Source organism: Embiotoca jacksoni, unplaced genomic scaffold (genome assembly GCF_022577435.1).
Source record: "Embiotoca jacksoni isolate LCO1_2020_lvr unplaced genomic scaffold, fEmbJac1.0.p SCAF_2, whole genome shotgun sequence".
Taxonomy (NCBI): Eukaryota; Metazoa; Chordata; class Actinopteri; family Embiotocidae; genus Embiotoca; species Embiotoca jacksoni.
The window spans coordinates 22,733,634-22,748,513 of record NW_027185340.1 but is presented as its reverse complement, the minus strand read 5'-3'; the positions used below and the strand labels follow the sequence as shown (position 1 = coordinate 22,748,513).

The window sequence follows — 14,880 nt, the reverse complement described above, 5'->3', positions numbered from 1 at the left end:
ACACACTGATAAACAAACAGTCATCATTAAAAAACTTAAAATGCACATATTACAAATATAAGAACTTCAGTACAACAAAATGATTAATATACATTTGTATTCTCTCATTTAAAGTTATTTAGATTTTTAATATTACGTATCAAAGATGGTGCACCTTATACTGATGACATATCCTGTATTTAAAATGTTGACACCTGCTAAAACTATTGTAAACTTCATTATTATCGTACCACTGAATATGATCACAAGTAACAGATCAAGCAAAACTTTGAGGCACAAATCATTATGGAGAATCGACGTGGCAAATTAATCCTCATGTTAATTAAGCTAAAGATAGTATTTCATCTGTATCATTCAATAAAACAAATAGCACATATTTCCTCAGACTAAATCACATCTCTGTGTATCTAGCACAGAAGAAATCATTCTTATTTAGCTTAGTTTGACACCACGGAAAAGCTTTTTAAGGTGTTTAGAGATTTCCTTCATTTTTAGACCATATATAATTGGATTAAAAAGAGGATTATACAGAACCACTTGTAAAGTCATTATTAAACGCACACTTTTTGGAAAATCAAATTCTATTCGAGCTATACTGATATCATATGTAACCAAACAGAAGAAGCAGATTAAAACCAACAGGTGAGGTAAACAGGTCTCTGCAGCTTTTTTCCTGACATCTCTACCGCTGCGGTAGGATATTATAATGATCTTTGTGTAAGTAAAAAGTATGAAAAGCACAGGGAGAAGTCCAAAATTTAGCAACACAACCAAACCAAATACATATATTGCTTTTGACATGACACAGTGAAGTTTAAAGACTGAATTGTTGCAAAAAATCCCTTTCAAAGTGAAGTCACAGAGTTTTTTTTCAGCACTTAATCCAGTTAGCACTGCAATCTGCATGGCAGGCAGAAACCAAGCTAACAGTAGTAATGTATTAACAGTTGTTTTTCTCATGATAGTTGGATATTGCAGAGGTTTACATATAGAAACATATCTATCAAAGGCCATGGCTACCAACAGTAAGAAATCTGAACCACCTAAAGTATAAAACATAAAATACTGAAAAAGACACGCTTGATAAGATATGATCTGTTTTTCAGATAAAAAGTCAACCAACAGCTTCGGGTAGATATTAGTGCTGAACAGAATAGAGTTTACTGACAAAGCTGCAATGAAAATGTACATCGGCTCATGGAGGTTTTGGTGAGCCCAGATCAGGTACACAATGATAGAATTACTGAAAATTATTAAAACATACAATGCACACATAATTAAAAAATAAAGATATCTGTATTTGCCCACTTCTACATACCCACCAAGAGTTATGTATGTCACATTTAATTCATCATTCATTTCAATAGTTAGTAATTAAATAATTATGATTGAAATGGTAACAACAAAAGTATATGAATCAAAATAAGAAACGAGTGTAGATGTTAAGACTGCCTCAAAAGAATTACATTAAATTGTCTTATTGATTTCCAGATATCTGACCTGATCATTCGTTGACTGCTTGATCATCTGTGGAAATGAGAAAGTGAGGGACGTTTTTATGAGATATCTTTATCCTCAAAGGATCTCATTAAACTTTCCATCAGCGTGACAAAAACAACATTAAAACTTGATGATTCATTCATCCACATGAACTCTTTTCCCATCCATTTTACAAATCATAATTAACCAGAATGTTAATTTGTTGTATTACGTTGCTATATTATCCTATTATATTTTTGCTTTTGCCTTCTCCTGTAAAGCACATTGAACTGCATTATTTGTATGAAATGTGCTGTACAAATAATCTTTATTATTATGTAGCTGATCAATATATTACAACGCTGTTTCCACAAAAGTTGGGACGCTATATAAAATATAAATATTAACAGAATACAATGATTTGCAAATCATATAAACCCATGTAATTAAAATAGACTAAAGATAACACTTCAATGTTGATACTGAGAAATTTAAAACAGATGTATTGTTTTATAAAAAAAACATGTTTTTGAATTTGATGTCAACAACATGTTTCAAAAAAGTTGGGCGCAAATGACGGGAAAAGTTGTTTAATGCTAAAAAATAATTGAAGAAAAATACTGATTAACTGAAGTAACATGATTGCCAATTAAAAGAGCATCTTTCACCACTCATGAAGCACTACGTGAGCAAATAGTGCATCAATTTAATAATAATGTTCCTCAACATAAAATTGCAAAGAATTTGAGGATTTCATCATCGACGGTATAAAATATCATTGTGTTGTTGTTACTCTGCATGAAGCGCTACATCCATCTCGCTACTCTTAATTGATTGATTCCCAAAGTCCCGATCACCTCATAACATATTGGATATCTAAATAAACAGCATAACTTGACCTTTCTGATGATAGCCATCATTTCTCTGTACAACAAAATGTTTTCAGCCAGTCCAGTTTTGAAATCACAGCTGACCTCTGTACTGTCTCCAACATAGTGCTGATATTACAACCTACTTTGTATGAATAATAATTATAATAACAACGTATTTATTGGTCTATAGTACAACTGAGGTATTAGCCAATATCACAGGACGTATACTGAATGGTTAGTCCCAATAATGACCAATCATGACACTGGCAGCAATTATGAACATTATATTCACTAGCTAGGACCCCGTCTCAGGAGCCGAGTGCAAACCTTCATTGATTATTTGTAGCGTTGAGGAATGGTTGAGGGAGATTAAGCCAAGGTGAGAGTTTAGCGGTTTGTGTAAGGCTTAGTTGAGGATCCACTGCAGCTCCCGGGGTTTGCAGATCCCCAAAAGAAGCCCTCCTAAGAAAGCAAGGCTGCCTGCCCTTAGCGCAGGTCGTCAAAGCTGTGGCGAGTGTAAAGTTGGAAGGCTTGGGAAGACCAGCAGCCCATGACCTTGATGAGGTGGTCTGGGACTCCTCTGCTTGACACAGTGGTGGCTGCTCCGACACTGAAGGAGTGGCCAGAGAAAGAGTCAGGATTAATCCCAGAGGTGATTAGGACTTCCCTGAAGTGTGAAAGGAACCAGGATCGATTGGCGACGTGGCCTGTTTCAGTGATGAACAACGGTTCATGGGAGGAGGTTTGCTGCATTTTCCTGAGCAGCAGATAGTGTATGAGAGGTTCATAGAGGCTCAGATGTGAATTTAGTTTAAAATCAAATATGGGGACTGGGTTACTTATCTGGTTTGTTTTGCTCTGTTTGAGCAAACAGGCTAAACAATCCTCGGAGATAGGATAAAGGTTGAATATGCAGGGGTGGAGACTAGGGTTAAAGTTGGCTGAAGAAGATGCGAATTCTGAGCATCGCAAGAAACCATAAAAAGTAAGTAGAAACATGGATTGCAGGGTGCACGCTAGGTGGGCGGAAAAGCGATTAGAGCGTAGGGTGACAATGCAGCGAGAAATAAGATCGGTGGTTAGCGGAAGAAGGCGAGGAGTCGGTGGAGGTGTTTGGTGCTGAAGGCCTTTAATAAGTAAAGACAACTGGGAGAGCGTTGAAGGGGAGCCAGTGAGTAATTTTGAGAAGAAATTGATACCGCTAAGGTAAACCTTAGTGGTGGGTATCTTGATGTGAAGAGTCGAATGGGCACAGGAGATGAAGCTGCATACGGAGGCCACGTCGAAGGAAGGGAACTGAAGGTTAAACGTGGTATAGAAGGAGCGGAAAGAGTTCCAGGCCGTCCAGTAAGTAGAAAGAGTGCTGGGGGTTAAGCTGATGATGATGGTTCATTGAAACAAAGAGATGAGTTCTGCGATGGTCGGTTTCAGATCAGGAATATCGTGTCTGAAAATGGTGGTAATGGGGTTGGATTCTCCTCCGCATCTGGAGCTAAGGTTCTGAAGATCTGGAAGGAGAAGCGAGACAGGGAGTCTGCGATGGAGTTATGATGGCCGGGAACATGTTTAACTCAATGAATTGATGAGTGACCGACTGCCACGTGAAACAGCGTATGAAGGGCAAGATCGTGGTAGAGTTTCTGCCTTTGTTAAAGATGCTGTGAAGTAGAAATGAAAATGAGTTTTAAGTTCATCACACCACACAGTTATGGGTTGTTAACTACCCATCCAAATTTGAATGAAAAAAAATACAGACACGTTTTTTTAAATTAGCCTTTGAAATTGTGAGAAAATCATCAGTCTTCTGCTCTGAGACTGAGGGGGCGTGTCCTGAAGGAGCTGAAGCTCCGCCCCCTCCCTGTAAGGTGTTCAGTGTCCTGTATGACAGTCCTGTGGCTGAAGTTCTTTTCCCCACTAAGTGGTCCGTCTGACATCCAACCTCTCGGTGACTTTATGCATGATGTCCCACTGGTCCTCTGTCTCTCTGGTGGACGGAGCAGCCTGCTTTATGAAAACAGAATAGAATCAGAATTTATTTGTCCAATGAGTGAAACATACAGATGCATATAAATCCAGCTTGTCCCCCTGAGCTGTAACAGGAGTCAAACTGGACACCAGAGACAGAAGACAGTGAGTCTCCAACTACTTCTAATGCACCTGCATTACAACAGTGGAGATAATAAGAGTGGAGGAGTTGATTTAGTTCTGTAACGACTGCAACATGAACAACGCTGCATTACATCACATCAATTCATTACATCACGTCAATTCGAAATTTGAACCTGTTCAGATGGAGCTGAAAGTCTTTCTCTTTCACTGATGTCCCTCCTCCTCCTCCTCCACCTCCTCCACCTCTACCTCCTCTCTGCAGCCTCCTGCACAGGTAGTTGGGCTCGTTTATCCGGACCGGTACCGGTATATTTAACTGAGCGGGTCGGTGATTGTAACGTTACACCGGAGTACAACAACAACAACCCTCATTAATCAGGAGGTCTAGATCTCCTCTGGTCCATGTTCACCATCACCCCGACATGTAAAACACAGAGTTACATATTTTATAGTTCCTTATCAGAGCTAGATGTCCATCTAACATAAAACAATCTGTTGTTATCGGAGCATTTTCCTCTGAACTCTGCTCGGCTACGAGCTCAATAGAAAAGAACCAATTTCACCAAAATAAAGTTATTCTACAACGAGTAAAATCACGTTAGCAGTTTGCACCGTGGACTAAATATAGCAGAGTTACTGTGGAAAAGTTATCAAGTCTAATTATAACAAGCACACAGAACTTCCACTGAGTGGTGGACTGCTGGCGGCAGGGGACGGTGCCAGTGCGACCGGAGGGTGAAGCTCGGATCGGCTCCACGCTGCTGCAGGAGGAGCGGTGTGTCCTTGAACTCCGTCCGTCTCCGGTCCAAGATTAAACTATCTGTCGTGAAATGGTCCCTGAAGAGGCGTCTGTTGGTGTTAATCCTAAAGTCTCCTTTAGCTCTTCATGAAATCAATCCTCCTCTTTTTCCTTTCTTCATCAGTAGGACATTTAAACAACGATGCAGCGCTGCTTTGGAGGTTCTTGCTTCCAGCAAAGATTCACTTGCAGGTGGAGGGAGACGTCCTGTAGCAGTTAGCTGATGTACAATAACTATCTGACTACAGCAGGAGTAGAACTGAAGTCCAGTGGGACGACCTCTTATGTAAATGAGCTGCAGGCTTTTATAGTGTTTCACCGTGTGAGAGGAGGAGCCATGCAGAAGGTTATAGAAACCGTCTGTCATCTGACGTAGATAGGTTGTAGTGATGTAGATAGGTTGTTGTGACGTAGATAGGTTGTAGTGATGTAGATAGGTTGTTGTGACGTAGATAGGTTGTTGTGACGTAGATAGGTTGTTGTGACGTAGATAGGTTGTTGTGACGTAGATAGGTTGGCTTTTAGCCCCGCCTAAAAAAACCTGAGCTGAAGACAGATGAGAAACTGTTCAACGGTCTAACTCCACATTTCAGTGTGACATAGTTTTCTAGCTTTGTAGATGCTTTCAGCAACTCATTTCACATGTATATAATGTACTGAGAAGCAAATCATGGAATTTGCTTTACAGCATCTTTAATGATGTCAACAACAGCGATATTATCTGAATGGATGAGTATAGATCATTTTGGCCACTCGTTCCCCCACAGGAGAGCAGCAATGATGATCGGATATACACTGCTCAAAATAATAAAGGGAACACTTAAACAACACATCCTGGATCTCAATGAATGAAATATTCCAGTTGAAAATCTTTATTCATTACATAGTGGAATGTGTTGAGAACAAAATAACAAGAATGATCAATGGAAATCAAAATCATTATCTCATGGAGGTCTGGATTCAGAATCATACTGAAAATAAAAGTGGAAAAAATCAGATCACAGGTTGATCCAACTTCTGTGGAAATTCCTCAAGACAAGTTCAAATGAGTCTCAGTAGTGTGTGTGTCCTCCACGTGCCTGTATCACTCCCTACAACGCCTGGGCATGCTCCTGATGAGACCACGGATGTTCTCCTGAGGGATCTCCTCCCAGACCTGGATCAAAGCATCAGTCAACTCCTGGACAGTCTGCGGTGGACGTGGTGTCGGTGGACGGAACGAGACACAATGTCCCAGATGTGCTGGATTGGATTCAGGTCTGGGGAACGTGCGGGCCGGTCCGTAGCATCGATGCCTTCATCATGCAGGAACTGATGACACACTCCAGCCACATGAGGCCGAGCATTGTCCTGCATCAGAAGGAACCCAGGGCCCACTGCACCAGCATATGGTCTTCAATGGGTCTGAGGATCTCATCCCGGGACCTAATGGCAGTCAGGGTACCTCTGGCTAGCACATGGAGGGCTGTGCGGTACTCTAAAGAAATGCCTCCCCAGACCGTCGCTGACCCACCGCCAAACCGGTCACGCTGGAGGATGTTGCAGGCAGCAGAACGTTCTCCACGGCGTCTCCAGACTCCGTCACGTCTGTCACATGTGCTCAGTGTGAACCTGCTCTCATCCGTGAAGATCACAGGGCACCGACGGAGAAGCTGCCAATCTTGGTGTTCTCTGGCAAAGTCCGATCACCCTGCATGGTGTTGGCTGTAAGCACAGACCCCACTTGTGGACGTCGGGCCCTCGTACCGCCCTCATGGAGTCTGTTTCTGACAGTTTGAGCAGAAACATGCACATTAGTGGCCTGCTGGAGGTCATTTTGTAGGGCTCTGGCAGCGCTCCTCCTGTTCCTCCTTGCACAAAGGAGCAGATAGCAGTCCTGCTGCTGGGTTGTTGTCCTCCTACGGCCCCCTCCACGTCTCCTGGTGGACCGGCCTGTCTCCTGGTATGTCCTCTGTCCTCTTGACACTGTGCTGACAGACACAGCAAACCTTCTTGCCACAGCGTGCATTGATGTGCCATCCTGGATGAGCTGCACTACCTGATCAACTTCTGTGGGTTGGAGACACCTCATGCTACCTCTAGTGGTGAGGACACTGGCAAAATGCAAAAGTGACCAAAAATTATCCAGACAGGATGAGGACAGAGAAATGGTCTGTGGTCACCACCTGCAGAACCGTTCCTTTATAGGGTTGTCTTGATAATTGCCTCATTTCCACATGTTGTCTGTTCCATTTGCACAACAACAGGTGAAGTTGATTCACAGTCAGTGTTGCTTCCTAACTGGACAGGTTGATTTCCCAGAAGTGTGATTGACTTGGAGTTACATTGTGTTGTTTTCGTGTTCCCTACATTTTTTTGAGCAGTGTGTATCAGTGCACAATATGAGAAAAAACATTAAAGACTGACCCTCTGTTCTACAGTTCTTTAACCTAATGCTGTTTGATGTTATCTTGGATTTTTACAAAGGATGATGATAGTTTACAATGTAAATGCGGTGAAAATGAACGTGGTGGAGTGACAGCACGTCTGATATAATGAGCACAATTAAATCTGAGATATAGATTTGCTTTTATCATGTACAGTTCAAATTTGTTTATAGAATATTTATAGATCACGAGCAAAAATAAGCCTGCTGGTTAGAATGATAATGATAAAGTGGACCCATGTCCAAATAAGATGTGATATGAAGTGAAATTAAATGCGAGAGGCTTCTTTATACGTATCAAGATGTCTGTCACATTTCATTTCTACAATCTGGCTTCAATTCACCACCTCACCGTCTGTGTTGCTAATTATCCCCGATGGTCGGAGTTTGTTTACAGGTGTGCACTATTTACCATCAAGTTTGTTTTTATAAATCCTGACTTTTGCGTGGGGAGTGTCGTACGCCTTTTTCAGGCCCTGTTGTGTGCGTACGCAACGGTTAGAAATGAGGCCCCTGATCATTTCCAAGTCCTGAGTGATGCAGAAAAAGGCGGTTGAACTGTGTTTTCTCTGAAAGCTGGTTGCCCTGTTAGACATGGGTTGTACTGCCTCATACTATGTGTTTATTCTATTATGTGTATGTGCTGGAGACAAAGATCAGCTTATGACAGTTAACTGTTCATGCAAAATAAACAGATCATTTTAACACAACAACATTATTGGTTTATTTGCTTTGAATTTTATTTTATTGTTTTTTTCTTACCAAAACTTACAACAAAACTTATTATGAAATGTTAGAAGTTACAGTCGAAGTGACCACACACTGATAAACAAACACTCCTTGTTAAAAAACTTAAAATGCACATATTACAAATATAAGAACTTCAGTACAACAAAATGATTAATATACATTTGTATGCTCTCATTCAAAGTGATTTAGATTTTTAATATAACGTATCAAAGATGGTGCACCTTATACTGATGACATATTCGGTATTTAAAATGTTGACACCTGCTAAAACTATTGTAAACTTCATTATTGTTGTACCACTGAATATGATCACAAGTAACAGATTAAGCAAAACTTTGTGGCACAAATCATTATGGAGAATCGACGTGGCACATTAATCCTTATATTAATTAAGCTAAAGACAGTATTTCATCTGTATTATTCAATGAAACAAATATCACATATTTCCTCCAAGTAAATCACATCTCTGTGTAACTAGCACAGAAGAAATCATCCTTATTTAGCTTAGTTTGACACCACGGAAAAGCTTTTTGAGGTGTTTAGAGATTTCCTTCATTTTTAGACCATATATAATTGGATTAAAAAGAGGATTATACAGAACCACTTGTAAAGTCATTATTAAACGCACACTTTTTGGAAAATCAAATTCTATTCGAGATATACTGACATCATATGTAACCAAACAGAAGAAGCAGATTAAAACCAACAGGTGAGGTAAACAGGTCTCTGCAGCTTTTTTCCTGACATCTCTACCGCTGCGGTAGGATATTATAATGATCTTTGTGTAAGTAAAAAGTATGAAAAGCACAGGGAGAATCGTGAGATTTAGCAAAGCAATCAAACCATATACATAAATTGCTTTTGACATGACACAGTGAAGTTTTAAGACTGAATTGTTGCAAAAAATCCCTTTCAAAGTGAAGTCACAGAGTTTTTTGTCAGCACTTAATCCAGGTGGCACTGCAATCTGCATGGCAGGCAGAAACCAAGCTAACAGTAGTAATGTATTAACAGTTGTTTTTGTCATGATAGTTGGATATTGCAGAGGTTTACATATAGAAACATATCTATCAAAGGCCATGTCTACCAACAGTAACATCTCTGAACCAGCTAAACCATAAAACATAAAAGACTGAAAAAGACACGCTTGATAAGATATGATCTGTTTTTCAGATAAAAAGTCAACCAACAGCTTCGGGTAGATATTAGTGCTGAACAGAATAGAGTTTACTGACAAAGCTGCAATGAAAATGTACATCGGCTCATGGAGGTTTTGGTGAGCCCAGATCAGGTACACAATGATAGAATTACTGAAAATTATTAAAACATACAATGCACACATAATTAAAAAATAAAGATATCTGTATTTGCCCACTTCTACATACCCACCAAGAGTTATGTATGTCACATTTAATTCATCATTCATTTCAATATTGTTAGTAATTAAATAATTATGATTGAAATGGTAACAACAAAATTATATGAATCAAAATAAGAAAACGAGTGTAGATGTTAAGACTGCCTCGAAAGAATTACATTAAATTGTCTTATTGATTTCCAGATATCTGACCTTATCATTACCTTGACTGCTTGATCATCTGTGGAAATGAGAAAGTGAGGGAAGTTTTTATGAGATATCTTTATCCTCAAAGGATCTCATTAAACTTTCCATCAGCGTGACAAAAACAACATTAAAACTTGATGATTCGTTCATCCACATGAACTCTTTTCCCATCCATTTTACAAATCATAATTAACCAGAATGTTAATTTGTTGCATTACATTGCTATATTATCCTATTATATTTTTGCTTTTGCCTTCTCCTGTAAAGCACATTGAACTGAATTATTTGTATGAAATGTGCTGTACAAATAATGTTTATTATTATTATTATTATTATTATTATTATTATTATTATTATTATTATTATTATTATTATTATTATTATCATATAGCTAATCAATATATTACAACCCTCTTTCCACAAAAGTTGGGACGCTATATAAAATATAAATATTAACAGAATACAATGATTTTCAAATCATATAAACCTATATAATTAAAATAGACTAAAGATAACACATCAATGTTGATACTGAGAAATTTTAAACAAATTTATTGTTTTATAAAAAGCATATCTTTCAATTTGACGTGAGCAACATGTTTCAAAAAGTTGGTAGAAAATTACTGGAAAAGTTGTGTAATGCTAAAAAAAAAATCATTTAAAAAAAAATACTGATTAACTGAAGTTAGATGATTGGTAATTAAAAGAGCATCTTTCACCACTCATGAAGCACTACGTGAGCAAATAGTGTATCAATTTAATAATAATGTTCCTCAACGTAAAATTGTAAATAATTTTGGGGGTTTCATCATCTACAGTACAAATAATCATTAAAAGATTCCAAGAATCCTGAAAAATCTCTGTACGTAAGGAACAAGGCCAAAAACCAATATTTAAATGCTCGTGATCTTTGGGCCCTCATGGGGCATTGAAGAAAAAAAAAAGATATTAATCTGTGGGCTCACTTCCAAAAACATATACAGTGCATCCGGTAGGTATTCACAGCGCTTCACTTTTTCCACATTTTGTTATGTTACAGCCTTATTCCAAATTGGATTAAATCATTTTTTTTCCTAAAAATTCTACACACTACCCCACCATGATAACAAAAACTATCTTTTTTGAAATGTTTGCAAATCTATTAAAAATTCAAAAAGCACATGTACATAAGTATTCACAGCCTTTGTCATGACACTCAACATTGATCTTAAGTGCATCCTGTTTCCACTGATCATCTTTGAGATGTTTCTACAATTTGATTGGAGTCCACCTGGTAAATTCAGTTGATTGGACATGATTTGGAAAGAGGCACACCGTCTATATAAGATCCCACAGTTGACAGTGCATGTCAGAGCACAAACCAAGACATGAAGTCCAAGTAATTGTCTGTAGACCTCCGAGACAGGATTGTATCGATGCTCAGATCTGGGGAAGGGTACAGAAACATGTCTGCAGCATTGAAGGTCCCAATGAGCACAGTGGCCAAAATATGGAAAAAGTGAAGCGCTGTGATTACTTTCTAGATTCACTGTTTCTGCAACTTGATTGGAGTCCAATTAAATCTAGAAAGATCCAGAAATGTTCTTCCTTCTCTGGGGCTGAGCTCATTTAAGATGGACTGAGGCAAAGTGGAAAGCCGTGTTTTGGTGTGATGAACCAAAATTTGAAATTATTTTTGGAATTCTTTGACGCCACGTTCTCTGAGCTAAAGAGGAGAAAGACCCTGACATGCCAAGAAGAAACCTAAATATGAAAATGATCTAGAAACTCAGCTGCTTTCTCTGCACCTGTGCTGAGTTAAGATTGACCGAGGGAAAGTGGAAAACTGTTTTGTGGTCAGAAGGATACAAAAATTGAGAAAGCAAATAAAAATGGATAGGAAATTAGAATTACTGCAGAGTGGTTGCATGCTTCCGCTAACCAGTCAAGTTGTAGTTTATATGCATATGTGTCCAAACTAATATAGAGGATGCTGTAAAGAAGCTTATATTTTAAAAGTGGATGGTTCAGATCCATACGATCACCATAGTTTCTAAATGGACATCCCCAGGGTAATATAACTAATTTAGTATCTGTCATAAATGTGAAATATAGTCACAATCTCACCTACTGACCCTCAGTTTTGGTGTAATAATAATGAACAGGAAAGAGCAATAATCATGTTATTGTATTAGATATGTCAAATTACCAAGTTATGGACACAAGTTTTTGGGAGTTCAAAGTTACCTTTGACCACCAGATTGTAATTAGTTTGTCTTTGAGTCCAAATAAATGTCAAAAATAGTAATGACAGATATGACGGATGTGAGGTTGTATTGACATTTTGAAGACGACTATAATTACAACTCACTTAATCCTTGAATCTAAGTGAATGTTTGTGTCACACTTGAAGAAATTCAATTAAGGCATTCTTCAGACATCGTTCACCAGCATGGGTCAATGTGAGGTGACAGTGACCTTGACCTTTGACCCCCAAAATCTAAACACTTTATCTTTGAGTCTAAATGAATGTTTGTACCATATTTGAAGTGATTCCCTGAAGAGGTTTCTGAGATATCGCATTCACAATGGGAAATAAATGTGAACTCACGTGACCTTGTCCTTTTGACCACCAAAATCTCATCAGTTCATTTTTGAGTCCAAATGAATGTTTGAAGAAATTTTCTCAAGGCATTTCCGGGAGATTGTTTTCACCTTTGATTATCAAAATCTATATAGATCATCTCTGCATCCAAGTGAACATTTATGACAAAGTTGAAGAATGCCCCTCAAAGCATTTTTGAGATATTGCATTCACAAGATCGGGGAAAGACGTGTGGTTGTAGTGACCTTTAGCTTTGACCTTTTGATCGCCAAAATCTAACCAGTGGCAGAATTGTAACATTAACCAGTATGATCATGTCTTGTATCATTTCATCCCTTGACTGAACACATTGAACTTTGAAAACTGTGTTGTTGCAAAAGATTCCTTTTGAGGTGAAGACACATTTTTTTTAGCATTCATTGTAGTTTGCGCTGCAATTTCAGCAGGGGGCAGAATCTAAGCTAAAACCAGAAAACCACAGACTGTGTTTTATTCTCATGATAGTTGGATATTGCAAAGGTTTACATATAGATACATAGCTGTCATAGGCCATGACTGCAAACAGTGAACATTTCAGAAGAACCTAAAGAGTAAAACACAAACACTTGAAAGAAGCAAGCTGAAAATTTTGACCTTTCACTCATAAAAAGCATTTTTAGCATGTGCAGTATGTAGAATACATAAACTGTATACATTCATAACACAATACTGTTGTATAACAGCAATTGAAAAGAATGTGACAGTACTGTGTTACAAAATGTACTTACTATCGCCATAACTAAAGAATTAATCATATTTTGTAGTATCTTTAATGCATTGTTAAAGATGAAATTAGGCTTTAAAGTATATTTAGTCACACAAACACATTTTTACACGAAAGAAAAATCATCTTTGAATTTATGTTACTAAAGAAATGAATTTATATCCAACAGAACAGCCTCTTGACTTGACGTGTTTATATATTTCTTTCATTTTTAGACCATATATAATTGGATTAAAGAGAGGGTGACATGTTACTATCTGTAAAGTCAATGTTAAATATGCACTTTGAGAAAAATCTATTTCCACTCGAGCCAAAACTATATCAAATGAACACAAAAAGCTGATTCAAATGAGCAGGTGAGGTACACAGGTCTGTGCAGCTTTTTTCCTGACTTTTTTCCAACCGTCAAAATTCTGAACCACCAAGACAGTAACAACTAAAACCCTGAAACATACATAGTAGATAAGAAATGACCTGCTTATCAGATAAAAAGTCAGTCAAGAGCTTTGGGCCGATCACAGCGCTGAAAAGAACAGAGTTCAGTGACAAAGCTGCAATGAAAATGTACATAGGCTCATGGAGGCTTTTTTGAAATCAGATGAGAAAGAAGATGGTTAAATTACTGCAGAGTATGAGAATATATGCAATAAACATAATCACAAAACAAATCTGTATTTGTGCAATTCCACATGCCCACCGAAAGTTATAGATGTAACATTATAGTTGTCATTCATTTGATTCATAAAAGCTAAATGCAAAATAAAACAGACTAATTACAGAAGTTTGCCTTTGAGTGTTGCACTAAAATATAACCTCTCAAAGTGTCTAATTACATTCAGGAGAAATGTACTTACAGTGTGTTTGCCTTAGTGTGAATCATATGAGTCTTCACACATTTTTTTATACGACTGCTTTATCCTCCACAGATCTTATTAACCTCTTGACTACTAACATAAAAACAAGTTTATTAAACTCTAGAGATTTAAGCTAATGTATTCTTACTTTCTACGCCAAATCACAGTGGGATTCATGACACATGCATCCTGGCCAATTTTGTTCTTACCACCTTGCGTATGTACGGAGGACTTAAAGGGTCAGGGGTGGAAGATTTTTTTCAGATCAACATCGAGAAATGTCCATAACACGACAGCCTGAACCACAGCAGCAGTTCAAGTCCAAACAATAACCAATATAACCACAGATTCACCCACAGCAGACAGAGCAGCTGCAGCTCTGCTCACAGCAAGAAGCTGAATACTGTCGGGGATCGGCCTTTTAACATGAATGAGCACTAAATGCACAACTTGTCACATCATCTCTAATTCCTGTAGTATCTGAGTGTTATAGCTGACATGAACCAACACTTCTTCATGAGGACCAGAGCAGCTGAATGCAAACAGACATTATGGCTCAGAGCAAATGGCTGAAGAAAAGTATTGTGAGACCACGCAAAAGTAGTCCTGAAAAAAATCCTCCCCGTGACCCTTTCAGGGGCTCCGTACATTTGTTAGTGAATCAAAATCATTCTAAATTGA

The 14,880-nt window shown here is 38.2% G+C and overlaps 2 protein-coding genes across 2 annotated transcripts; both read right to left on the bottom strand.

Annotated features, from left to right (window-relative positions):
* Positions 1 to 432: 432 nt before the first annotated feature.
* Positions 433 to 1,374, bottom strand: LOC138201689 (olfactory receptor 11A1-like). The gene has a single exon (XM_069155305.1). The coding sequence runs from the start codon at positions 1,357 to 1,359 to the stop codon at positions 433 to 435; it is 927 nt and encodes a 308-aa protein (XP_069011406.1). The 5' UTR covers positions 1,360 to 1,374.
* A 7,559-nt stretch (positions 1,375 to 8,933) lies between these two features.
* Positions 8,934 to 9,875, bottom strand: LOC138201688 (olfactory receptor 51E1-like). The gene has a single exon (XM_069155304.1). It carries the CDS (start codon positions 9,858 to 9,860, stop codon positions 8,934 to 8,936), a length of 927 nt encoding a protein of 308 aa, XP_069011405.1. The 5' UTR covers positions 9,861 to 9,875.
* Positions 9,876 to 14,880: the final 5,005 nt, after the last annotated feature.

Coding starts and splice junctions, on each gene's coding strand:
- LOC138201688 (XM_069155304.1), bottom strand. CDS start 9,860: ATGAATGATGAATTAAATGTGACATACATAACTCTTGGTGGGTATGTA.
- LOC138201689 (XM_069155305.1), bottom strand. CDS start 1,359: ATGAATGATGAATTAAATGTGACATACATAACTCTTGGTGGGTATGTA.